Source organism: Abramis brama, assembly GCF_963993115.1.
Source record: "Abramis brama genome assembly, chromosome: 14".
Classification (NCBI taxonomy): domain Eukaryota; kingdom Metazoa; phylum Chordata; class Actinopteri; order Cypriniformes; family Leuciscidae; genus Abramis; species Abramis brama.
The window spans coordinates 26,897,488-26,923,951 of record NC_139976.1 but is presented as its reverse complement, the minus strand read 5'-3'; the positions used below and the strand labels follow the sequence as shown (position 1 = coordinate 26,923,951).

At 36.6% G+C, this 26,464-nt stretch overlaps 2 protein-coding genes across 2 annotated transcripts in view; one reads left to right on the top strand and one right to left on the bottom strand.

The window, feature by feature from the left end:
* Window positions 1–14,768, top strand: part of mto1 (mitochondrial tRNA translation optimization 1) — a 25,875-nt gene extending 11,107 nt beyond the window's left edge. The window contains exons 6-13 of the mRNA XM_084135495.1: window positions 1,739–1,851; window positions 2,895–3,085; window positions 4,063–4,193; window positions 9,015–9,219; window positions 10,273–10,444; window positions 10,621–10,730; window positions 11,812–11,969; window positions 13,630–14,768. Of these exons, the coding sequence (XP_083991621.1) occupies window positions 1,739–1,851; window positions 2,895–3,085; window positions 4,063–4,193; window positions 9,015–9,219; window positions 10,273–10,444; window positions 10,621–10,730; window positions 11,812–11,969; window positions 13,630–13,743 (1,194 nt within the window). The 3' untranslated portion in view covers window positions 13,744–14,768. The remainder of the gene's footprint in view (window positions 1–1,738; window positions 1,852–2,894; window positions 3,086–4,062; window positions 4,194–9,014; window positions 9,220–10,272; window positions 10,445–10,620; window positions 10,731–11,811; window positions 11,970–13,629) is intronic.
* The window catches only part of LOC311096387 (tectonic-3-like), a 19,023-nt gene continuing 6,355 nt past the window's right edge, over window positions 13,797–26,464 (bottom strand). Inside the window, 12 exon segments of the mRNA XM_084135496.1 lie at window positions 13,797–14,012; window positions 14,014–14,102; window positions 14,323–14,457; window positions 17,247–17,394; window positions 17,525–17,628; window positions 19,051–19,158; window positions 21,694–21,813; window positions 21,895–21,969; window positions 22,065–22,103; window positions 23,519–23,631; window positions 23,720–23,828; window positions 24,879–24,991. Coding sequence (XP_083991622.1) covers window positions 13,946–14,012; window positions 14,014–14,102; window positions 14,323–14,457; window positions 17,247–17,394; window positions 17,525–17,628; window positions 19,051–19,158; window positions 21,694–21,813; window positions 21,895–21,969; window positions 22,065–22,103; window positions 23,519–23,631; window positions 23,720–23,828; window positions 24,879–24,991 — 1,220 coding nt within the window. The 3' untranslated portion in view covers window positions 13,797–13,945.

Below are 26,464 nucleotides of genomic sequence, written 5' to 3'. Positions count from 1 at the left end.
TTATGGTCTAACGTTAGTCTGAGTCTAACATCATAACTAACATGGTCAGGCTGGTTGTTTCCATGTTCTAATGCTGCGGCAGCTTCCCGCAAAAGCTCACTAACAGATTTCGCCATATCTCGTCGTCTCGATTACTATATTATTTAAATAATTTCGTTTCACACATTCAACTCATGCACACGGGACGTCGACGACTTCGCTTTACAGAAGGCGTGCCTCTAGCGCCGTTACTAGAATAAGCCACACCCACTCATTAACATAGAATTTGCATGCAGGTTGTCTTTGAAAATGAAAACGAAAATGAAAACGAAAATTTACATTTGTATTTGAATTGTGTCACTATTATTGCGTGAGCATTACTAAAGAGCATTGTAAAAACTGTATTTGTAGTTTCTTTTTCATGTTTGGCTTTTCATTTTAATATTGGCAGTCTTGCCTCGAGACTGTAGTGAAAATGAAATGTGAAATCACCAATTGCATTTTATTTTTCAATTTGACAGGGATAATGCTGTGAAAATGAAATCATTTAATTTCATTCTCAATTTTGTCACATATTGTGCGTACTGTTTTCTGTAATGAAATCGTTAATCTGGTTTTAATTTTCATTTTAATCATTTAATTTATTTATTTAAATTTGGCAGAAAATGCCCTCCATACAGCATTGCGTGACTACATTTAATGCCCTTCCGATATTTATCCTTGTTTTCGCATGGGCCCGGTTGCAGTCTCTTTTTTTCTGTAGCCACTCTGAAGTCCGAACGATGTCTTTTGCATTTTACAATGGGTGAATCTCCAGTTGTCACTGGTGATTGTCGTTTGAACCTTTCTGGATCCGCCATCAAATTGATTAATTTAATTATATAAGTGCTGTGAGAAAAGGCTTTAAATCTCCACCTCCAACATCCTCACATGCAATATAGCCTTCTAGCCGAGACACCTTCTTTATGTGTACAGATTAGACGTAATGACGCAAAGACATGCTCGAATTTCCCACGGAAATCCACCAGTATCACTAGAATTAAAAACATTATTACAAGCTTACTGTTTTGAATTGAGCTAAGGCAAGCAGATAGCAGATAACACTGGCTGGTTATTTACTTGCTCAAATTTATTTTGGATAATTGTTAACCCAAAAAAGTTGAATGCAGATTAATCTGTTTAATTTATACAGTGAGAGACTATACAGTGTTATTTTACATTTGATTACTTTATTCAATGTCTCTACCTGAAAACTATTGTTACTTGTCTTTTTAATAATGTTTTTAATTTATATTAGTTAGGGAAGTAGTTTTAGCTGTGGTATTGAAATTGGAATAGAGAATTGTGAATTTTTCACTGGTCATTAAAATTTTGGTATCGTAACTGGCTGTTTTTGTAAAATATTCATGGCCGATATATTTTGTCAAGTCACCGGCCATTGGCAGGTGTGGCAAAAAGTTAGTTTTAGGCCCTTGAGCTGCAGGGAAATTGCATTTAGGAAACACTGATTGGCTAATGGCACCACAAGAACAAAACTCTTCTACTTGTTGTGAAAACTAGAAAAACAATTAAACATTTATGTTGTTAGAAAATGTTTATTTTGTCATGGCTACTTCTGAATGCCTGGCAATTTTCAACCTTGCAACCCCTTGGTTCCTCACACAAAGCTGTCATATGATGTGCCTTGAAAAATATGGTACTGATCTCTGCCATCATAGTTTGGATTAGTAAACCGCCATGTTGCTAATTTTCTGTGTAGCCCGAAGAGCAGCTTCCATGTTATCTGACCTACACCACTCCTGGGGTAGAAAGAGTGGTGAAAGAGAGCAGCCACCATAACTCACACATACAGCAAGACACTAAAGGACCCAGGTAATGTTTGAACACCCACACAAACACTTTCCACTGGCTTAAGGTGGGGGTTTACGTCTTTTTCTGAATTACCATAATTATGAATTTCTGACTAGTAAAGCTGTTCACGTCCTCATGAATTCAAGGAAACTTCAAATCGTATGAAAGCTTATACCTCTACCACTCTCCTATTATTGTAACATAAAAAGCAAAATGGCAGTGGCCTCAGCATTCAAAGGTAGCTAGGTACAGTATCACACACATATTAGTTTATATACCATTTTAGCTCAGCCAGTGTTGCCTGGTGCACTTTCTTAGCTCTGTTTTGTCATTAGAAGAGCATTTATGGTGAATTAAAGGAGAACTCCGGTCAATTTTAACATTGAGCAAATTTTTTTGTAAATTTGGAGTGCTGTCAGTACAGAGAACAACGACAAAAATCGGTGTTGCCTACACCGTGTTATCCTCTTTTTAAAATTTGCACCCTGTTGACTTCAATGGGGCAAGTTTTAAACCTGCTTTTAGCCTTTACAGTAGTCGACTGTCGAGTTCACGCGCATGGGTTTAGTTACCTATGATCACGTGCGTGAACTCGACAATCGACTACTGTGGACTTCGACCGAAAACAGGATGTAAATACAGGTATGTGCGCTGGCTGAATTAACATCACTTTTATTCATATCTTTCACATCTACTGCAGTCAGATTCACCGTGTTCACTCTGAACGAAGGAATCACTCACATGGCTGTGCACTTGTAATGACACATCAAGGATGTTAAGAGGCTAAAAGCAGATTTAAAACTTGCCCCATTGAAGTCAACAGGGTGCAAATTTTAAAAAGAGGATAACACGGTGTAGGCAACACCGATTTTTGTCGTTGTTCTCTGTACTGACAGCACTCCAAATTTACTAAAAAAATGAGCTCAATGTTAAAATTGACCGGAGTTCTCCTTTAATATACTGAGTAAGTATTTGTATTATACTAATTTTAACAAGATGAGAATGGGGCATTATTAAGAGTAAATGCTTGCATCAAATGATGAATCTGACACCATTTCTCACAGGTACTGCCCCTCCATTGAGTCGAAGGTGCTTCGGTTTCCAGGGCGCCAGCACCAGGTATGGTTGGAACCGGAGGGTCTGACCTCTGACCTCATGTACCCTCAGGGTTTGTCTATGACGATGCCCCCTAAGAAGCAGCTCTGCCTCATCAGAGAGATTCCTGGGCTGCAACGTGCAAAGATTTGCACTCCAGGTACATTTATAATCAAGCCAAATCAAATTTATTTGTACAATACTTTTCACAATACGTGCATTGTTTCAGAAAATTTTTTTTTCCAGAACAGCGTCTTCCCCACAACTCGAAAAAACGCCCATTTTACGTTGCGGTAATGAAACCCCTGGAATTTAGTGAATGCCCACTGAAACACTGCAGGCATTTCCTGGTTAACCTCTAACCCAAGAGTCACATGATCTATACCAACCACTAAGAAAACAGCTCGTAGTCATCTTCAGTCTTTGTTGTTACACCAAACTGCCACAAGATGGTGCTAAGAAATGACAAATGATTGCATGCCATGACAGTATATATAGTTTTACATGAGTGCATTGTCTTTATGCGGATATAATATATCCAACATTATATATAGAGCTGTGCGATAATATGGTTTACATTTTGAGACGATATAAACAATCAAACAGCCAGGATTTGCTATGTAGTGTGTATATATATAGAGTATTGCTTTTCGTGAGCATACTGTATGTATGCAGGTAAAGTAGTAATTACTATCTATCCAACTTTTAATATTGCTGGGAGATAATACCGTGTAGTTTACATTTTTTGATGATATAACAATCAAGCAGTTGAGATTTGCTACATTGTACATACCACTTAACATGAGTGTACTGGATGTATCTGGGTAAGGTTGGATATGCTTATTGTAGGTGTGTAATTTATTATTGACTATTCATTCGTTAATTAATTCAGGTTATTAATTTGGAACATTTTAGAGACGCAGACCTTGGATCATGTTACGTTGGACTGTCACGTTGCCAGACTTTTGAATATCTCCACTGGGCCACTTTGCAGATTATTCTGTCAAAGAACTGCCCACTAAGACAGTAAACAATGGGGCAGTTAGGGGCGGGTAAATATTAAATGGGTAATGCTCAGTGTTGATCTGCAATGGACTATACAGAAAACTCATAAGTTGTGTTAATGTTTTGCTCCAGGTTATGGAGTGCAGTATGACTTTGTCTGTCCAACACAACTCTTCCCGTGGCTGCAGGTAAAGAGCACTCAGGGTCTCTTCCTGGCTGGGCAGATAAATGGAACCACAGGCTATGAGGAGGCAGCTGCACAGGTAGGGATATTGTGATAACCGCAATATTGTAATACTGACAAGGCAACTACAGAGGAATGCAAGCAACTGCCGCAATCGCGAATCCTCGATGTTCACATTTAAAAAAAAAATCATAAGACTATACCCTTCATGTTTTACATTTCATGCATTCATATTTAATGTTAAATAAGTTAATGATAACAAGAGTGAAGAATGTATTTTTTTCCTGCCAAATGGCTCTTTTTTACTAAAGACTCTGTGTTCCATTGTGATTTATACAGATTTGCACTAAACAAGCCTAAACAGATAGCGAGTGAGAGAGACAGAGATGGACTGAGCGCGTGCGATTACCTGCGTCTGTCCTACTTAGGGTCAAGTCTTATATCCATTTCCCATGAATGGAGTCAGGGCTGGTAAATGCATTGAATCTCGATGAAGTAAAGCATCAGCTTCAGCGTTACCCAGGCGACACATTGCTGGTCGATTGAGCCATCTAAAGTGGCGCTCAAAATGAAACCTTGTTGAATCAGTGTTTATGATCGTATTAGTTGAATGAACCGTTTAATGACTCACTAAAATACAGTCCCTTGCCACCTAGTGGCGTAATAATGTAACCTGCATTGACTGACGGGACAGCTTGTCTAGAACGCTTAGAGACAATTACTGGTAAAATATCAGCAGTCTTAGAAAACCTCTTGTTCAGTCAGATTCGAAGATCAGAACTAACTGTTAGACATATAACAATAGCCCAACAAGCTATTTGTCAGGTTTATGTTCTGTTATGTGAACCCTTATTTTAACATTCTGTTCTGTTTCCTTTTTCCCTGCTCTGTTTATTTTAATTTCATCGGTTACTGATTCAATCCTCGATTGTTTCTATAGTTACTTATTTGTTGTTCTTTGTCAGTTCTCGTTGATGAATTGTGTGATTTGCGTTATTCTCCAGTGTGTTCATTGATGACATGAATCTCTCTGTCGTAGTACCGAGGTCTATGTGTAGAATCAAGTAATCCACTGATAAGTTGACTTACTGAAGAGTTTAAACACTGACATTTTCAGAACAACAGCTTTTAACGTTGAACAACTTCTAGCTCAAACAGTGAGGTAGTTAAAGGCAGACCATCAGTTTGACTGACCAATGACAGGTGGGAAGTGTTTTGAGAAGCCCATTTGTAAATTTTTTTGTTGTTGCTGTTGCTAGTTACTAAGTGACTTCACCTTTAAGTATTTCTTCTTGTGCTTCTAAACTGCCACATAAAAGCTGTCTAAAAGAAGACATTTTTATGTTTTTGAAAGAAATTCAGCATTGATGGAATTGCCATTGTAATTAAATCAATCAATGTTAACATTCTATTTCCTTTTTTAATGATTTCCAGAAATTATCTCTCTGACATAAGCAGCTCTTGCAGATAAATGAAACAAACTTGTAAAAAGTTAGCTGCCTTTAAACTGCTTCGTAGAAAGATTGTAATTAAATGTATAGTATAACTTTTTTTTAATAATTTATGACAAAAGAACTGACAGATAAGAAAAAACAACATTATTCGTGGAGTGACTACCTCAGCTTGACACCGTCAACATTCCATGTCTCATTAGTCTTGCGTGTACCAGGCATGAGAAAAGAAAGACGCTGTCCGTTTGTTAAGTCTGATGTCATGCACTACAATTTTCAGGTCCAAACGGTCCAAACACCAAATGGTGCTTATACACTTACAGTGTGTTGTAATCGGTGATGGGTAGATTACTGTTAAATTGTAGTCTGTTACTGATTACATTGGTTACATGACGAAAATTGTAGTTAGGTATATTATATGTGATTACACATTTTGTACTCTACTTTTTCTAATCTAAATGTTTGATTAATTTAAGATTGCTTCTATAAAAAAACAAAGAGAAAGTATATGTCATTATTTATTAACATCATAAAATGCATTAAACATATTATGTCAGGGTTCCCCAAACTGCAGCTTGTAAAAGAACTGCTGGGGGTTAGAGCTAATAATTAATTAATGTCAAAAATAATGTCAAAATGTCCATCTTGGCAAGTATCCTCATAATAGTCGGTTATGTCTTAAGTGAACATAAACTAAAATTAGGATGTGTCTTAATATATTGGATCCGTCCATTAGGTCTTAGGCTACAGTACAACAGGTACATCAGGCTGCTGTCATTTTGTGTCTTTAATGTTAATCAAACAACAAAAGACAAAGGGAAAATCACCCACTGCTCTCGAGATGGCATTGGTGAAGGGTGTAATGCAACGCTTTCAAATTACCTCGTCTCATTCACCAGAGAGACAACATTACAACATAAAGCACATAACTTTACAATAATAATGAATGTAAACAACTATTAACAGCTGTAAAATGTGGCTGCTGTTTGTTTTGCCTTGTTTTGGGCACGGGAAGGGGCGTCTTTACTGCTTGATAAATATAAGCAGCACGGCATGTAATGGTTCATGTGCTCGTCAGACCCGAAATAGATAAATATTAACTATGCTCTTTAAAACAAACAATAGAGCAATATAGAAGAATGGTTAGTATGCTCAAACAGTGGGAAACTATATTCGTGCAGTGTGCGTATGTCAAAAAATCAATTCTAATTTTAAGCTTGTGACAGCGTGCATCCCGATCACTTTATTTAATATTCATGTAAACACTACGTTCGGATTCATCAATCGGAATTAATTTATTCCAATTGAAACAAAAGGTGCCCATGTAAACGTAGCTACTGTGTGATTTCTAGGCTCCACTACAACTCAGTCTTTTTCTGAACTAATACATCTCAGATTTAGGTGGAGACATGAATTAGGTGAGAACATTGGTGGCCTTGTAGTCTGTCTAGTAAGTTGAAACATCAAGGTTGAGTTGCAGCTTAGTTCTGTTTAATCTGTTTCCACAATGATCTTCCTAGTTGTTAAAATCTATGTTGTGGTCCTAGCTGGTCCTAGCATAATGCTTTGCTGTAGCTGGCCAGTATGATCTCTGTTTAAGGCTTATCTAGTCGTTGGGTTCTTAACTGACAGTACAGGACTGTGTTTTGGTTGTTTCTGGGTGTAATTCCCCCATCTAAAGAGATGGGTCTTCAAAATAGATTTAAACTGAGAGAAAACATAAGAGTCTGTCTGCCTCTTGAACAATACTAGGTAGACTGTTCCAAAGTTTAAGATTTGCCACCCGCATTTTGTAAGTATTATCATCTGGCCAATGAGAACTGACACAATGATGTTTCAACAATAATATATCCCAACGGTAGCATATTTAAAGTCAAAAGCAATGGTCCTAGAACTGAGCCTTGCAGCACTTCATACTAATGCCATTCCACTAATGCCAACATCATTTTCAAGTCTATCCAAAAGAATGTGGTCACAGTCAGTAAAGTTAATACTATGATATGGTCTGAAATATGATACCTGACTGAAATACTTCACAGATACCATTTCTCTTCAAAAGGAACATAGTGTTGTTGGGAATTTGCAACTTTTTCTAGAAATTTTGACCAGTCTATTGTTAACTAATTCTCCAGGATCAAGTAGTGGTGTGGTTTAATAAAAGCCACCTTGAATGTTTTGGAGATATGTCCTAATAATAATCACCAGGGATTGACATTAACAATTTTGACATTGATACCATAGGGGAATACTACCATATAGATATTTTTAATATTATCTCATAATTTGGCAGCAGGTATATTAGGCTGCTGTCACTTTAAGACCTGACACACAAATCCATTTTACTGTTGCACATGCATTTTCATTCTCAACTGTTTACATTAATTTAAAACATAACTGACTGTGTTTATGTGAATACTCGCCAATAATGGCATTTTTACATTATTTTGTGTATTTGACTGTTTAAGTGGCATAAGCGGCAAGAAAACCTAAATTTAGCAGGCTGAGAGGTGGCTTTATGTGCGCATACTTTGGGTGTGAGCACAAAATCTGTGGGAATGAGTTAAATTATGTGCAATATGTGCAATCCCACGCAGAAATTCCCAGAAAAGCCCTGTAACACCAACCATATTGATCCGGAGCAAATGAAATGAGTGAGTAAGGGGAGGCGGGTTTGTTTGTCAACTTGCTGTCGGAGAGATGGGAGAGCAAGAAAGTGCAGCTGGTGTTGTGTATCTATTATGTGGAAAATGAGTATTGGAAGCATTTCAGATATTTCAAAATCAGCATGCATCGAAAAATCTATATTTTTGACAAAACTATATTTCCGATGCCTTTTTAAAAAAGTACAGTTTTACAACTTCCTCTCCTATATCAGAGAATGAATGGAGCTGTTTCTCGGGGATTGTATAGTGTACTGTATATTGCGATACTATAGCAGATGGTTGCTAGCTTTAAATATTGAGCTGTTGTGGGAACAGTTTGATCACAAGGTCTGTAACAGTTGTCCTACAAACTGATAACACCTATGGGAAGAAAGCATGATGTGAAAATCAAGTTGAGTATCTTAAACCAAGAAAAAAAGGACTGCATGAATGTTTGAGCATTTATTTAAAATTGAAATGGTATTTTGCAACATTACAAATGTCTTCACAAACATTTTTGATCACTTAATGCATCCTAAATTAATGCAAATTTATTAAGTATACTTTTTATATATATATATATATATATATATATATATATATATATATATATATATTATATCTAACATAAAATGTTTCCACACATTTGAATGGTAGTGTTATTTTCTAGTTTTTTTTGTGTGTGTGTGTGGATATGTTTAAAAAGTGTACAGCACATTGGTCAACTAACTGTTGTTTTTAATTTTGCTTTATAAATAAATTGCCTTGCCTTCTGTATATTGTTTGCTTATTCTGTTCTCTGTTAAGGGTTTGTGGGCTGGGGTCAATGCAGGTCGGACATCTCTCTCTAAGCCCCCGGTGTCCCTCTCACGCACTCAGAGCTACATCGGAGTTCTAATTGATGATCTGATTGGTCGTGGAGTGACAGAGCCATACCGTATGTTCACAAGCAGGGCTGAGTTCAGAACCGCCCTCAGACCAGACAATGCTGACCTACGACTCACTCTCAGAGGTACCGTAAGATTTGAAAGGTACAAGGGAATATTTTTACACAAAGCTGTGACTTTACATATTTTACAGTAAAAAGCTGAACAAAAAGGAAAAAGGTATGAATATCTTTTTTGGTTTAAAAATATTGTATTTTAGGTTACTGATGAATAGAATGTTCAAAATAACAGCATTTATTTGAAAAACAAATCTTTTGTAACATTATAAATGACTTCACTGTCACTTTTGATCCATTATGACTCCTTGCTGAGTAAAAGTATTAATTTCCTTTGTTCTTTTTTTTTAAACTAATTGTTAAAAAAATGTTCATGATTCTTTGATGAATAGAAATGTCAAAAGAACAGCATTTGAAATAGAACTCTTTTGTAACATTATAAATGTCTTTACTGTAATTAAAAAAAAAAAAAAAATATGAATCCTTAGTGAATATTTAGTTCTCAGATCTTATTGAGCAGCATTCCGGGAGTGTGCTTGTCTGTGTTTGTTCCAGTCAGACTGTCTGAACATTAGTGGTGGGGGTTTTACAGTGTCTCTTCCTTCTGGTTAAATCATCATAAAGATATGTTATGAGGGAATCATTTGAATCATTCACTCAACCGATTTGTTCAGGAATTAAATACCACAGTGGTTCCAGCATTGGTTCAGTTGTCTTCTTTGTTTGGAACTATTTCACTGGCAGAGCAAAGTAACTGATTTCTTGTTTGTTGAACTGCTGTTTAAAAGTAATCACACAATCTTGCTGACTCCTTGTTACTTCAGTAACTTTTAATAAGAAGCCCAGGCCGCTGTTGTTAGTTCGACATTTTTTAATTAGTAGTGAGGCTAGGACACATCCTCATACATCACAATGTCATACCCTGTATCTGTGGCATATAGTTCCACACACAAGAGGGGTTAATGACTCAAAAACGTCTGCTAATAGATAGATAGCCAATAAACTGGTTTGTTACTATTGTAAGGCCAAACTCAAATATATAACCAATGCACTGCTCTGTCATGATATATGGCTGGTATTTCAGTTTGTTACCATATATATGCCTCTGTTTATTATTTATAGGTTTTGAGGAATTGGGCTGCGTGTCTGAGCAGCGCTATAATGAAGCTCTTCGGGTTCAAGTGAGTTTGAATGATGCTTTATCTGCCCTGAAGTCCATACATCTCTCTGCCTCTCGCTGGAAGGACAAACTGGGAGATGTTAACATCAGCGAGACTAAGAGTTGCATTCTCAAGTAAGACCTAAGTCTTTTATTAACTTACTATAATAAACTTGCGTATGTAATACTTGAAACTGTCCACATGCAAATAATTGATTGTTTGTCAGTTTAATCTCATCATTGATACCTTCCTCAGTGTCTAATATGAGAATAAATAACTATAGACCTGAAAGTGCCAGTTTCTGTTTCAGTGGAGTGGAGGTGCTGCAGTACAAAGATGTTTCTTTCCAGATGTTAGCCTCTGCCTTCCCAGAACTCTCTGGCCTGTATCTAGAATTTTCAGAGAGACTGAAAGTCGAAGGTAATATAACATTCCAAAACATTATTGTTGCGTTTTGTTACCATACTCCATAGAACCAGAATTTTGTAACTAATGGCAGGTACAGTCGTGCTCAAAGGTTTACATGCCCCTTGCAGAATCTGCAAAATGTTAATTATTTTATCAAAATAAGAGGGATCATACTGTACTGTACTAATATATTTTACATAAAAAAATCCTCTAGGTCCCGCAAATTCTGTGGTTTTCCAGCAGCTTTTGCATATTTGAACCCTTTCCAGCTGTGACTTTATCTTTTCACACTGAGGACAACTGAGGCACTCATACACAACTATTACAAAAGGTTCAAACATTCACAGATGCTCCAGAAGAAAACATGACACATCAAGAAAACTTTTTGTATTGAAGATCAGGGTAAATTATACTTATTATTTTCTGTAGCTTCTGAAGGAACAAAATAAGTAAAAACTTATTCATCCTTACACCTTCATCCTGTTCAAAAGTGTTCACCCCCGGATCTTAATGCATCGTGTTTCCTTCTGGAGCATCAGTGAATGTTTAAACGTTTTGCAATAGTTGCGTATGGGTCCCTCAGTTGTCCTCGGTGTGAAAAGATGGATCTCAAAATCATATAGTCATAACTGGAAAGGGTTCAATATGCAAAAGATGCAGGAAAATCAAAGATTTGGCGGACCTGAAGGATTTTTCTGAAGAACATTGGCCAGTTTAACTGCTCAGTACAAACAAGGGACTCAAGAACAGCTATCACAAAAAAAAAGAAAAACAGCCGTGGATCATCCAGGTAACGACACACAGTATTAAGAATTAAGTGTATGTAAACTTTTGAACGGGGTGATTTTTATAAATTCAACTTTTTTGTTTTGTGGACTATGTAAACACATTTTATGTAAAATATCTTATTCAGAATAGTACTAAATGAAAAATAACATGCATTTTGTATAATCCTTATTTTGTTAAAATAATTAACATTTTACAGATTCTGCAAGGTGTGTGTAAACTTTTGATCACAACTGTATGTGTGAACTAAAATGGCACCTGCAGAACTTCATTGATGTGCAACGGTTACTTCGGTCTGTTCCTGTAGCTATTTACCGTCCACATTGTGAGAAGCAGAGGAAAGAGATAGAGAGAATGCAAGCGGAGGAGAGTCTATATTTGCCAGAGGACATTGACTATCTGACTCTACCCGTGTCCCTCTCTCAGGAAGTCAGAGAGATTCTGGATAGCGTACGACCGAGCACAGTAAGGACCCACACGATAAAGGTGAAGCTTGCAATTTCTGTGACACCAGTGGCACAAGATTTGAACAGACCCCAAATATTTAATGGACACGAATCGTGCTTTCATGATAATGTGTCCCGGGATTTTTTGATTTTGGATCAATCCCGGGACATGTTTGCATTTACACAGAAGGCACTCTAGCAATTCTATGGCAATTTTCTGGGATCAACTCACTGTGTGAAAGGGGCTTAAGTGATCTGACAGCCCTAGAAATGGCAGAGCAGCACACTTACTGAGATGCACTCTCGGGCCGGACACTTCTGACCACCACTCCAGTACTTTGGTGGTTTAGGTTAGTTTAGTTTTACATGGGCAAGCTGCACAAAATGTAAGAATCCAGTCATTATTGTTGATTTGGTGCCACAAGAAGTGCCAGAGAAATGACTCGCTTCACCTTACATTTTTTGTATCTTTAATGCAAGCTATGTCGTGCTGGTTAATTCTGTATTTCACTGTATTATTACATAGTTGGAGATTCTTGGGATGAATGCGGTTTGATACTGACATTTTCAGCATTTGTATTTAGAAACCAACTACTGAACAAGGAAACCAGAAATCTTTGTAAAGATTCACTGGCTTCGACAGGAGTCTAAGCAGAATACTAGTGTACCGCTTATAGTGTAGTATAACCTGTTGAACCTATTATTTAAAAAATAATATTTGAAACGGTATGCAACTATAAACCATTTCAAACAGAAGTGTATGCTACATCGTTGTCACAAGACACTCGGGACATTGGTTTATTCACTATTTAAAACTTTATCTAGTTTAAAACGTTCACATTTATTCAATATTTGATTTGTTTTGTGTAAAAAAAAAAAATGTATTCACATTTGCAGTCCGATAACAAATCGAGCCAAAAACAGATGTTAAAAAAAATGCATTGCATTGTGGGATACAGCATCTGTAGTGAGCTTTGTTGTATTCAGCACATTTTTAGCAGCTACAGGTTATCAAAGACTTATGTTTCCAACAAATGAATTGTCCAACTGTACAACAAACTAATTGAAATGACTTGTATTAAGTGTTTATATATGTAGTCATTTTAAGAAATTACTGTGTGGTATTCACAGAAAGCCTTTATTTTAGGCTTGCTTCAACCTGCTCTTAAGATTTGTCTGGGTTGATCTGATCACAAGTGGGCAGGTGAGACTGAGCACCATTTCAGTATCAAATGCTTCTCAAAACTGAACTAGAAAATGTGTATTTGCTGCTTAACTGCATCACTGTGTTAGTGCATGTTGAGGCAGACACAGTTGTGCACCATTCTTTCAGATAAACGTCCAGAAATGTAATCTAAGCACAAACATGATGAGTGTTCAGATGTTGTAGTGGAATACCTGGGTAACTTGGGTAACAGAAGTGCTTCACATGATCTGGGTCAGTGCATGGTGATTTTCAGACTGGATAGGTTCTGTGAAGGCTTGTGCATTAATGTATGCACTTTTCGTTTAAAACCTTTGTATGTGGTTTCAGTGATCAGAATGCTAAATGTTTTGGATACCTGCATTAAGAGCTGACCGCTTGTGATCAGACTGTCCGATCTTAAAATCAGGTGTAAACAATCTCTTAAAAATCAGCCATTATATCAAATAGTAACTCATTGTTTTTTGATTTTCAGTTGGGAGCTGCTGCCCGTCTGTCAGGAATCACCCCAGCAGCCATAGTTCATCTGTTTAACTATATGCACAGAAACAAACACAGGAATCATAGTAAGATTGTTGGAGTCTCATAAGAATGATCAAAATGGTGTATTATGCACAATAATTCAACAGTGAAAGTCAAAAGTGAGAGTGTGGGAGAGAGAAAACCCCCCCCCTAAAAACATCTTTATTTAAAATGGTAAACTATTTACAACTGTGGTGTCTTTCAAGCTTTAAGAGTGTTATTTGATTGACACAAGCAGCATCAAACCAAATTTGACCCCAAAGTTTGATTTACTCTTGATCAAACTCTCCAAACCCTCTGGAAAAAAAGTCAAATGGAAACTTCCATTCAGGTTGACGTCCCCCCCCCCCCAGGGGCTTCTGGGTAAACTGTGGCATCAGAGAACATCACCTCAGTGGTCAATGGGACAGAAGACCGGAGGGGACACTAGAGGCAAGAAGAAGACCCTAATTCATGTGAACTTCCCAAAGACCTCTTAACTGTGTGTGAAAAATGTCAGCTTCTCAATCAAAACATGTTACATTGATATTTGTACAAATTAAATGTTTATATGCAGGATAGAGTAGTAAAAGTAGTACTTTTGGAAAAATTACACACATGAAAATCATGTCAGTATCTCAGGGCTCAACAGTAACATTATGCTTACCTTTAGTCTCTGACAGCCAAAGATGAATTTGGCCCCCAAGATGTGGTTCTGTGGCAGGGCCCTGAGGCCCCTCTGAGCCCAGAGCACCTGTAATGATAGAGACACGGGCAGGAGACAACCCGTCTCACATGCTTCCTGAAACATTTACAAATAAGCTTGTTAACATATTTGGGATATTCTATATGTTAGGGCTGTCAAGCGGTTATTTTTTAAAATCAAATTATAACTTAATTACACAATGTGCCAATCAATCAATGAAATTAAATCCCACATCAAATTTGACTGAGAAATTACCCCCAAATATTATTGTGTTAAATGTGAAAAGCATCAAATAGACATTACAGTGAGTAGCTTTAGAAAGAAAAGAAGGTTGAGTTGCAGCTTAGGCGACTGGCTTATCTGTTTGCACAATGATCTTCCTAGTTATTAAAATCTGCGTTGTGGTCCCAGCTGTCCCTAGCATAATTCTTTGCTGTAGCTGGCCATTATGATCTCGGTTTAAGGCTTGTCTAGTTGTTGGGTTCTTAACTGACAGTACAGGACTTTGGTTGTTTCTGGGTGCAATTCCCCCATCTAAAGAGATGGGTCTTTAAAATAGATTTAAACTGAGAGAAAACGTAAGTGTCTGTCTGCCTCTTGAACAATGCTAGGAAGACTGTTCCAAAGTTTAAGATTTACCACCCGCATTTGATTTTGATATTGTAAGCATTATCAACTGGACAATGAGAACTAACACAATGATGTTTCTTAATAATATATTCCAAGGGTAGTCAAAAGCAATGGTCAGCATTAAAACAGTATATTTTAAAGACTTGTTTACTGGCCAGTATCACTGATACTAATACAGCTACTCAATGAAAATTAAGTCCCCAAAATGTGAAATAATTTTTTTAAATGAAGTGATACTCTAAATAAGAAACTAAAACTGCCAGTAGATGGTGGTAAATGTTAGCCTAGAAATCTAGACGCACCCTGCCGGCAGCAAAATTAATTTTGCAGCCAGGGTAGTCTAGCAACTCTCCGTTGGCTTTCGAGCTGGAAAAACCAAACTCTAGTCAGGCCAATCAAATCGTGTATAGAGTCAGTGGGCGGGCTTTACATAATGACAACAGCAGTAACGTGCGGTGAAATCTTGTCATGGGTAGGCTGTGACCTATCAATGTGGCATATATTCATTCAGTTAATGTAGCAACCCAAGTTCATATCAGGCATCATCACATCGCTGCCTGCATACAGCAAAGTCAGTCATATGTGAGGCTAATGCACAATCAAATCTAATAATCAAATTAATGGACACATCTATCTTATGACTTATACAACAAACAAATGTTTTGTGCGGGACACAGTAAGAGGGAGGCGGCGCGGTGTCAGCGAACCGACAAGCAGCCTAGTCACTATTGTGTAGTTTGTATTAATGCCATGGTTCAACAAATAATGTAAAGGTTAAATAATGATTCACTTAGACTTTATAAGAAGCCATTGCGACTTTATTTCACACAATTCTGACTTTATAACATGCAATTGTGACTTTATTTCACGCAATTCTGACTTTATATCTCGCAATTCTGACTTTATAACACGCAATTGTGACTATTTCACGCAATTCTGAGAAATAATGACAGGGATCGGGAAGCGCGGATTGAGTGAGAGTGAGTGGATCACGTGACATGAAGCAAGCTCGGTCTCTGCCTCAATGTTGATAATTCAAGACAGCATGAGAACTGACTGCGCATGCGCAAACCTACGTAAACTACGTTCTATGGACCAAAGAGGCACTGCTAACCTCTGCCTCAATGGCCATGGCCTTGAATTTCCTGCATGAAACAATGGTTTTAGGAGCAAACAATGGCAAAATTAGTATATTATATGTGTATTCCTGAGAATTTTTGTTACAAAAATTAATATTTGGAATAAAATAAATCATAATGTGGTGAATTAATAAAGTTCTTGGAATTAATAAATGTAATGTCAACATTTCCTTTGGTGAGGCCCTGCCTACCCTGACCGCACGTCCCTGGACAACAGAGTTGTGACGGTTCCGCGTGAATTCCCTGCTACTTGAAAACAAAGAAGAGCTGCTGCTGGCGAACAGCGGTCTTTCGAATCGGCTTTGTCCATGACTCTGGAGGACTTGGAGTTAAGCTTTTCTTTGAGAAAAGAACAAAGAACAGCACTTAAGTCATTCTTAAAACAGGAAGATGTGTTCGTAGTTTTTCCGGCCAGATACGGCAAAAGTTTAATCTATCAACTAGCTCCGCTGTTGGGAAAACGCTCTGGTTGGTTGTAGCGCTGTCCTATTGCATGCAGAGCGAATTTGAAAGACAGCCGTTTATCCCGCCCCTCGGATTGAGCCCTGACAATAGTGAGTTGCCAGACCTAACATCTTGATGTAGGTCTGGCTTGCCAGGCTAGGTAAATGTCTAATGAGCAAGTAATTGAGTCATTCATTCGATTTGTTCAAACGGCTGATTCATTCAGTAAATGGCTCTCTTTATGAATGGGACATTGAATGATTGGTTTACCCGATTGATTCGCTCAAAACGCGGATTCATTCAGAAATGACACACCGCTGTGTGTTGCTCGGAGACGCACAACAGTTCTGATCTGGTTTTACAGGTAATATTTTTGTTGACAAAATTTAGCAAAAAGAGACAATATTGGGCCTCAATCATGAAACTTTCGTAAATATATGAGTAAATTCAGAGTAATTTGCGCATAAAACAGACCTTCCCGAAAACTCTCCTCCGGATTCAAAAACAGTTCGTAACAGGGTAATCTGAGGAATTATTAACTACTGGACAACAGTTTTATGCAATCAGATATAAAATACTTGTTTTACAAAGAACATTGTGCATTGTTGAATAAAACAAGTAGGTGTGACAAAAGTGTCATCAACCAATATGCAACAGAGTATTGTAACTCACTGAAGCTGGTGTGGAGCAGTCTTGTGACATGACTCGACTCTGGTCTGTCTGAGAGTCTGCAGTCATACTGATCATATCAGGCACTGTAACCCCTGCTAAAATACCCAAAAGCTCAGCCCGCAACACACCACAGTCACTGGACAAAGATCTAGACAAATCAAAAAGACAACAGGAATCAAAATAGAACCATTATTATGTTGTTGGTTGTATCAAATATGATGACACCATGTCTTCAAGCTGGTTGTAAAAAGTTAAGACGTAATAAATTGGTGTAATACCTGAAGGTGCAGCCAGTCACAGTGTTTTGTTTGAAAAGAATAGGGGTCCGATTACCAAGATCAGCAGAACACCCTCCATCCTCAGACAACCCCAAAACTGTCAACTTCAACAAATGTCAAAGAATTTACATATTCATCACAGAGATACATTAAATCCTTCCCTAAAGCCAAGAACTATGCAGGAGGTGTAAATATTTGCTCTGACAATATCTCTTAACAAAATTACATATTTAAATATCTCTTAAAAAAAACATGGTATTTGAAACTTGGACACAATTTGGTTTGCATTAGTAAGAATAGATTAATGGGTTAGTTAACCGTTAGATTTGACCATTTTCTGAATAAGAAAATTGTGTAGCTAGACTGTATGATGGACATTTTTTTAGCATCACTGTGGGTGCGTCTCAAGCAGCTCCCTAGCTTGTAAATCAGTATATCATGCACTGGTAAGGACAGTAAAGCACGCTGGCTCACTACACATTGGGACACTAATGACTCTATTTCTGGTGACGTGACAATGTCCTCATTGTACATCATCACTACTGGTATTTATGAACAACAGCAGAGCTGATATCTTTCTGACATTACTTCTAATGTTATTTAAAGTACATTATGATAAATACTTTACTTGTTACATATACGTGCAACATTTCAGGCATAAGTAGATAAAATGTGTTAGCTAGATTGTTCATTTACCTGCCTAGCGATGTATATTTATGCTGAAATATAATCAAATAATGGCTTGTATTTTTAAAAACATATATCGCGTGTCGTTATGTGTAATAAGTTGGCTCACGTGATTTAAGTTTCGCACTTTAGAACTTCTGTTAAGGGAACATAATGAACATCGATGCTCCCTGGTTTTCACGGTGCATTGTGGGACTTTTTAGGGAGCTGATCCTTAGTTGTTTAGTGTATGATGGCCAGTTTTTCCTTGTGTAACCATTTAACTTGCAAAGACAGCAAGTGTATGACTCCTAGTGTTTTAAAATCTGTTCCGATTTTAAAAGTTGTGTAGTGTATTCCAGCTTTAAGTCACAAATGTAACTGGAGGATTACAATTTACCCCATAGTGAAATACTGACAAAAACAATACAACTAGTTTTACATTCACAAGCGCAAGTATTTTATGAATATGAATTTCATTTGCAGTTCAATCATTATAGTAATAGAGTATTCAATTGTCAAATCAATGCCACATATAGGTCTGCAAAATGAGCAAACAACTATGCACCAGCATCTAATGGTGGAGAGCATCCAGGTGGACACCGTAAAGTTAGTTATGCCTTCTGTTGACTAGCTTACTAAGGCAGAAACATGATGCATGATGAGTTGGATACCTTATATCAGCAGATGCTCTGACATAATTTCTCTATCATTCATTCTCCAACAAACTCTAGGCACACCATGCCAATGAATGTGTGCTATACAAAAATAATCACACTCAGTCTATTTGATTTAACCTCAGATGAATTAGTAGTGTACTTTGATACAATAACAATTTCACAGTGAAGTGGAAAGGATACAGGTTGTGATTTTTCACCAAACCACCCAACTAGTAGTGATTCAGGTTTCAGCCCCTCTGGAGGTGATGGAGGAATGGGTGTGGCCATGGGGTGAGTGAGTGTGGCCAACTGGTATTCAAACAACAGGTGTTAAAATTGTTGCTGATTATTAAAGGATTTATTTTTTTTACCTCATAATTTATCAAAATGTCATCTCTATCTTCTGGGTGAAACGACAGACTTCTCTCTGGTGACAGGGCCGTGCACAGACATTTTGAGGGGCAGTGGCTTAAACCAAAAAAGGGGGCACTATAAGGAGTTTGAATGAGGCAGTATCATCTTAATACAGAAAATTAAAAACAACTCTTTTATATGAGCAATAAGATTACAATTAGGATTTAGTGCAAAATCAAGTTATGTTGTTATAATTACTCTTCCAAATAAATAATTCAATGTCAATGCCAGTTTAACTGTCTGATGCTCAGTGGGCTCTCACTCTCTGAGCTGCCTCATCCTATGGAAGTAGTATAGACATTTAATTTAATATTATACACTTAAAGTATAAATTGAAATGATATACAGGTTACAACAGTTATAAAGTCACACCGGGGTAAAATGCGCATTTGACTTAATTCTCTTTTATACCACTCAATGGCACAAATTCTGCTCAGCACTTTTTTTCATAAACGCTTTTGATGAAATTTGGCTGATCGTTGACTTGATCAAAGTTGATTCTGTGCTAATTTAATCTACTATTTTATGTATTTTTTTTATGTTTTAGACTTATGTAGCAATTTAAATACAAAGATCTCAAGAATCTTGTTTCTGTATTTTTAAAATGAAAATTATGACAGATAGCCTATATTTATTGAACAAACATTTATTATTTAATTGATCAAAATAACTCCAAAATTGTTATAAACTTTACTAAAGTGATTGGTTTGAACAAGTATCAACTTTTATTTTTAAAAGTATTTTTAAAAGTATTTTTATCAATACTGTGTGTCTTACCATGCTGGTTTTACCCCGTGTGTACCTCCTTGCCACCTCATACATTAATAAGATTTTTAAACAAACCACCTTTCTGATTTATTTTCACACAAAATCTGTTGCTCCATAAATTTTCAAACATATATTGTTCTGCAATCATACACCGGGAGTAGTGAAAATTAGAATTCTTGTTCAATCAAATTATTTAACCTGATCTAATCTAATATAAATAACACTAATAAATAAATCATGAATAAATAAATAACATTTTCTGTTGTTTGCAGATTTTGTAGACAAAAAAACAATGCCTTCACAAAATTAGAAGAACAGAGTGAGAAAGAGCAAAGACAAAGCCTATTCAACATTGCAAAAAATTGAATCAAAGTTCTAGAAAGCCAGAGGGTAAATCATTATAGAATATTTAGCAGACAGTTTTTCTAATCTAAATGAATAGTACTTTAGTATAGTAGGTTACAAGGTGGCTAACGGCACAAAACACATTTGCTTTTCTTCCAAGAACATGGATGTTGCACGAGTTGTAACTTGTTAGCACTATTTGAAGACCAGGAGCAAAACATTTTGCGACAGAAATACAAAAACATATTACCAAAATACTAATTTTGTGGATCGACTACTGTCTGTAATGTGGATTGTAATTTGTAATCGACCTGTGAATGGGACGAAATTCTATTCTGAAACTGTCGTCGGAGAGCGGGCACATGCTTGTCTACGAGTGACGCTGCGGAGCAAGCAGGAAAACACGGAGCGGATTAGCGGAATCAGTGGATCTTTAGCGGAGCGATAACAGAACGTTTTTATGGGAATCTTCTGGAGGGTTAGGGAGGGGGGCGAGAGGGGCACCTCAGCTGATGAGGGCAGAAGGGCAGTGGCTCTAGCCACCGGGCCACCCCCCTGTGCACGGCCCTGTCTGGTGACATATGCCGAACTTCTCCAGGAAACACTTTCTTACAATCAACTAGAAGCTTGCATTCTGACCTTCCTCCCACAATCCAATCAACAGCTAATGGACAGAACCAAGTACCCGTACAAATGTTTTTTTTTGATAATCGGTTCGAATACACGTCACAATATAAAAGCATTTTTCATATTTTGTTAAAAGGTCTTTTCTTTCCATTTAGTAACCCTTCAGAATCTAAAGAATATATTTATGTTTCCCTGAAGACAAGATAATACACATTTAGAATGATCATTCTGTTCAAAAACTCTTAATGTTTGTTTCCTTCTTGAGCATCGGTGTTTTCACCTTTTGTAATAGTTGTTGTATGAGTCTCTCAATTGCCCTTACAGTGAAAAGATGGACCTCAAAATCATACAGTCCTTGTTGGAAATGGTTCGAATATGCAGAATATGCTGCAAAAACAAAGAATGTCTAGGACCTGGATGATTTTTCTGAAGAACAGTTTAACTGCTCAGGACAAACAAAAGGGACTCATGAACAACTATTATAAAACATAAAAACAGTCATGGATCATCCAGGAAATGACACAATGTATTAAGAATGAAGCATTTGTAAATTTTTGAAGGGTAATTTTACAAAATAAAAACAACATGCAATTTTTATGAGCCCTATTATTATTTTAATTATGAACATTTTCAGATTCTTCAAGATGTATGTAAAATTCTTACCACAAGTGTATATAGAGATAAAGTTACCTGGAATATAATCACATGCTTTTGCTGTAGTTGTGTATCTATAGTTGTGTTCAGCAGTTCTGTGTTCAGTGTAGCTTTTGCAATCTCTCCTTTGCTTGTGTACTCAATCACATACTCCACCTATGAGAACAACAAAAGACTTCACTCATGTACATTCTGTCAAAAATATGTGCATCCCCACAAACCTCTGTCTGCACTGACCTTTGATACCACATTCAGACATGAGCCGTTTTGCTCAAGCGGTTCAGGCCAGTCACTCATGGTAGAAATTGGGATCTAAGACAATGCAAACAAAATGTCTGGAAACATTCTGGGGTCAAAAATTGTAAGTATATCACTACATATAGTTAAAATAATTTGATGCAACTCACAACAAACTCTGGACTGTTCCCTATCTGGGCACTAGGAACCTAAAAGACAAAAGCTAAATAATTAATATGCATACAATAGGCATCCAGGGATGTCTATTTTTAAGGAATATTCATAACCAACCATTAAAACTATATTACTAAAAGGAATCAATTAATTGTTATTTAATACTGCAAAACGCATGTAGAGAAGACCAAATATCCTGTAAGCGTAGTCTACTTTAAACTATATTTAAAATAAATACAGTCAAGAAATGCAAATATTGGTATATTTCCAGTCCACTGTATTTTAATACATTTCAGCTGTTTACAAGAATTATATTTACAATTAATTTATTATTAACGCAGAAATTGTAAGCATGAGAATGCATCGCAAATATAAATATTGGGTAAATAGTCCATTCTTAAAGGGTTAGTTCACCCAAAAATGAAAATTATGTCATTAATGACTCACCCTCATGTTGTTCCAAGCCCGTAAGACCTCCGTTCATCTTCGGAACACAGTTTAAGATATTTTAGATTTAGTCAGAGAGCTTTCTGTTCCTCCATTCCACCGTGTGACGTACAACACAGACGCGCTACGCAGTTACACTACGTGAAATAGCTCGCGACTAGAGAGAAGGAAATGAATAGTGGAATAAAGTCGTTATTTTTGTTTACTTTTTGCGCACAAAAAGTATTCTCGTCGCTTGATAAACTTAAGATCGAGCCACTGATGTCACATGGACTACTTTGATGATGTCTGTATTGCCTTTCTGGACGTGAACAGTATGCCGTCCATTGACTTTCAATGGAGGAACAGAAAGCTCTCGGACTAAATCTAAAATATCTTAAACTGTGTTCCGAAGATGAACGGAGGTCTTACGGGCTTGGAACGACATGAGGGTGAGTCATTAATGACATAATTTTCATTTTTGGGTGAACTAACCCTTTAATTATACATTCGTTTTCAGTACTAAATGGAATACCAATTTCTCAACTTGTCTACCGAGTTGGATTATGAGATTGCCCTTATCTGCAAAATATACATCTGGTACTGCCATGATGAGGTAACGTATTTTAGAAGGCAGCATAATTGAAGGTACACTATGTAACTTTTTTTACTTCAAAATTTACAACATGTATATAATGTGCAAGTACACCATGAATCTATCTTCCAATCCGTGTTTTTGTCTTATCCTGAATCACTACGGTATGCCTACGTGTTTATATTCTGACTATTTTAGACAGAGCGGGACGCCAGCGGCTGCGGAGTAGCCCAGTACCTGCGTAACTCGTCATATACATTAATAGAGAGAAGTAGCTCTGGCTACAATGTTCCGCAAGATGCATGTAATTTTGTTTATTTACCGCTAGAGTGCCAAAAGTTACATAGTGTACCTGTTTGGAACAGCCTTTCCATTGGGATGCTGACCTAAACAGCTATCTAGGTTTTAGAAGAGAGCTTTTAGTCTCACCCTCAGTAGTCCGAAGCCAGTGTAGTAAGTGAGAGCATTTAAACTCCTGTCATCCACACAAGATTGTGCTGTCACAGCACGAGAGCAAGATAGAGAACTTGAACGCAAGAACCCTGGAAAAGAACCCATAAATCAGTATACAACTATTCATATTATTTAGAGCAAAAACCAGGTCAAATGTTTACACATTTTTGCCCATACTTGCAGGATTGTGGTTGATGCAGGCAGATGACGCTGGCCCTGGTGATGGCTGTCCAAGTGTGCTCACTATGGCTGTATGGTCATAATAGGTCAGAATGATGTCATCAGCCTGTGACAAAGTCCAGCAGTGCCAGTGTTAAATACTTTTCATATTCATTGCCTATGTAACGTAACAGTAGTGCAATACATGTATATATTTATTACTATTATTATATCCTACTATATTACTTAGATAATATTATATTTAAATTAAAAATAGCTTTTTTTATATATATTTTCAGTTTTTTTTTTTTTTTTGACATTTTGTTGTGCTTTTGCCATTTTATTAGGTTATATATATATATATATATTACTATTTAGGTTTATAAGGAGGATTCTGTAAAGGGATGATAGGGATAAATCTGTAAAGTTTTGTACAATTTAATACAATTCAGTGTAGTGACAAGCCTAATTACTCTTTGGTGATGTGCCAGGGAGGGCTCCAGACTAACATTTAGAAACAGTGGCACCGGTTGTCGCCAAACTCTACAGATGGTTGTACCAGCACCTGATTTGGTAGCACTGGGGTGACGGGTATTAATAATATTACACATTTTATCTCTTGGGAATTTAATAGTAACTTGAGTTGACATTAGCACTTGCTTGAGCTGGGAATCTGGGATGCAGATATACATTTATTTTAAATTAAAAAAACATTTAAAAAAAAACATTAACAGTTGTAAAAATTGTAACAACCTCGTTTTATAGGGTAACATTTTTATATTCTGAATGAGTTAGAACTCTACTCTTGTTAAAATTGGTCTTCCATAGTATCATACACTTCACATCAAAGTTATGAAAAAAAAAAACATGTTAATGTTCTTCCAGTAACATTAAATAAATGTTTGTTCAAAGTTATCTGGTCTTTGATAATGTTCTCAAAACATTAGCACAAAAAAGAAGCTACTTTTAGAGTTAAAATGCTTTGTGAATTACTCTTGGGTGAAACATAGTAGAGACACACCGCTAATTTTTAAGAGTTGCTTCTAAATTTCTGCATTAGGAGCAACTTTTAGTCTAAGATTTTTTGTGAATACAGCCCCTGATTATGACAGGGTGTTTAAATACAAGCTACACAATGCTAATTAAAAGCTATATGCAACATGTGATCACAGTTTACCTTGTAAAACTTTTTTTTTTGACTGTTGAAGGCCGTAAGCTCTCTCAGTAAGAATGGATAGATGGACTTGGGCTGAAAATGAGCAGAGGAAGTCTGAGCAGCAGACTGTTTTTCTAAGCACAGAGAGAAAAAAAATAAAGAATAAGCAAAGCTTTTTGAAACAACATGCTTGTGTGAAAAAGTCATGCAGTCATTTTATTATTAATAAATATTGTGTAAAAGAGTTTGCTGTATGCAACGATTAACATTTCAAACATTTCAATGTGATTTTGTTTTTCCAAATAAAACAGAACAATCAATGAGGAAAAAATGCTCTGTATGCACTGTGGTATACTGCATATTTTGGTAAATGTAGTACGCAGGAAAATTCACAGATTTTGCACAGCATACATACTTAAGACCCCGATATACTCAAAGTTTTCGTTCCTTACTTAGGGGTACGGAAGGTTTCAAAATACCTGAGCAGGGATATAAAATCGTGCTCAAAAGTTTACACACCCCTTGCAGAATCTGCAAAATGTTAATTATTTTAACAAAATAAGAGGGATCATAAAAAATTCAATTTATTTTTTATTTAGTACTGTCCTGATCAGATATTTTACATAAAAGATGTTCACATATAGTCCACAAGACAAAAAATCTTTTATGAAAAATGACCCCCTTCAAAAAGTTTACATACCCTTGATTTTTAATACTGTGTGTCGTTACCTGGATGATCCACGGCTGTTTTTTTATTATTTGTTTTTTTGTGATAGCTGTTATTGAGTCCCTTGTTTGTCCTGAGCAGTTAAACTGCCCAGTGTTCTTCAGAAAAATCCTTAAGGTCCTGCACATTCTTTAATTTTCCAGCAGTGACTATGATATTGAGATCCATCTTTTCACACTGAGGACAATTGAGGGACTCAAACACAACTATTAAAAAGGTTCAAACATTCACTGATGCTCCAGAAGGAAACACAATGCATTAAGAGCCGGGAGCTGAAAACTTTTTGAATTTGAAGGTAAATTGTACTTAATTTCTCTTCTGGGAAATATGCAAAGTATTTTCTGTTGCTTCCGAAGAACAGTACCAATTTTTATTTTTTTATTTTTTTACATTTAAAGAAAAATTTGGACATCCTCATCCTGTTCAAAAGTTTTATATTGAACTTGATCTTTTCACTGTCTTAGTACATTAGGGCAAACCAAGCTTTTTTCACATGAAACGTTTTAGAATGTCCCACTGTTTTTAGTGATTCAAATAATGCTGCAGGTGCTGGATCACAAGTGGCCAAATCTTGTAGTTTGTTCACATATATTTTTCTTCTTTTGAGAGGTGATCTAAGTATCTGTCTCTTGAAACAGATGAAAAATTTACAGGCCAGTGCTGCAGTTTTGCCTATCAGGTCTCCACTCCAGTCATGCGAGTGAAAACTGATGTGGACATGTTAGTATTCATTTCGGCACTCCAGTAAAATCATGTCAGGTTTATTTATATAGCACTTTATATAATAGATTGCTGTAAAGCAAACAACTTTACCGTTTGAAAAATTAAAATAGTGTGTAAGTGTCGCTTTCAATTAGAATTACAACTCTGTGTAACCAAT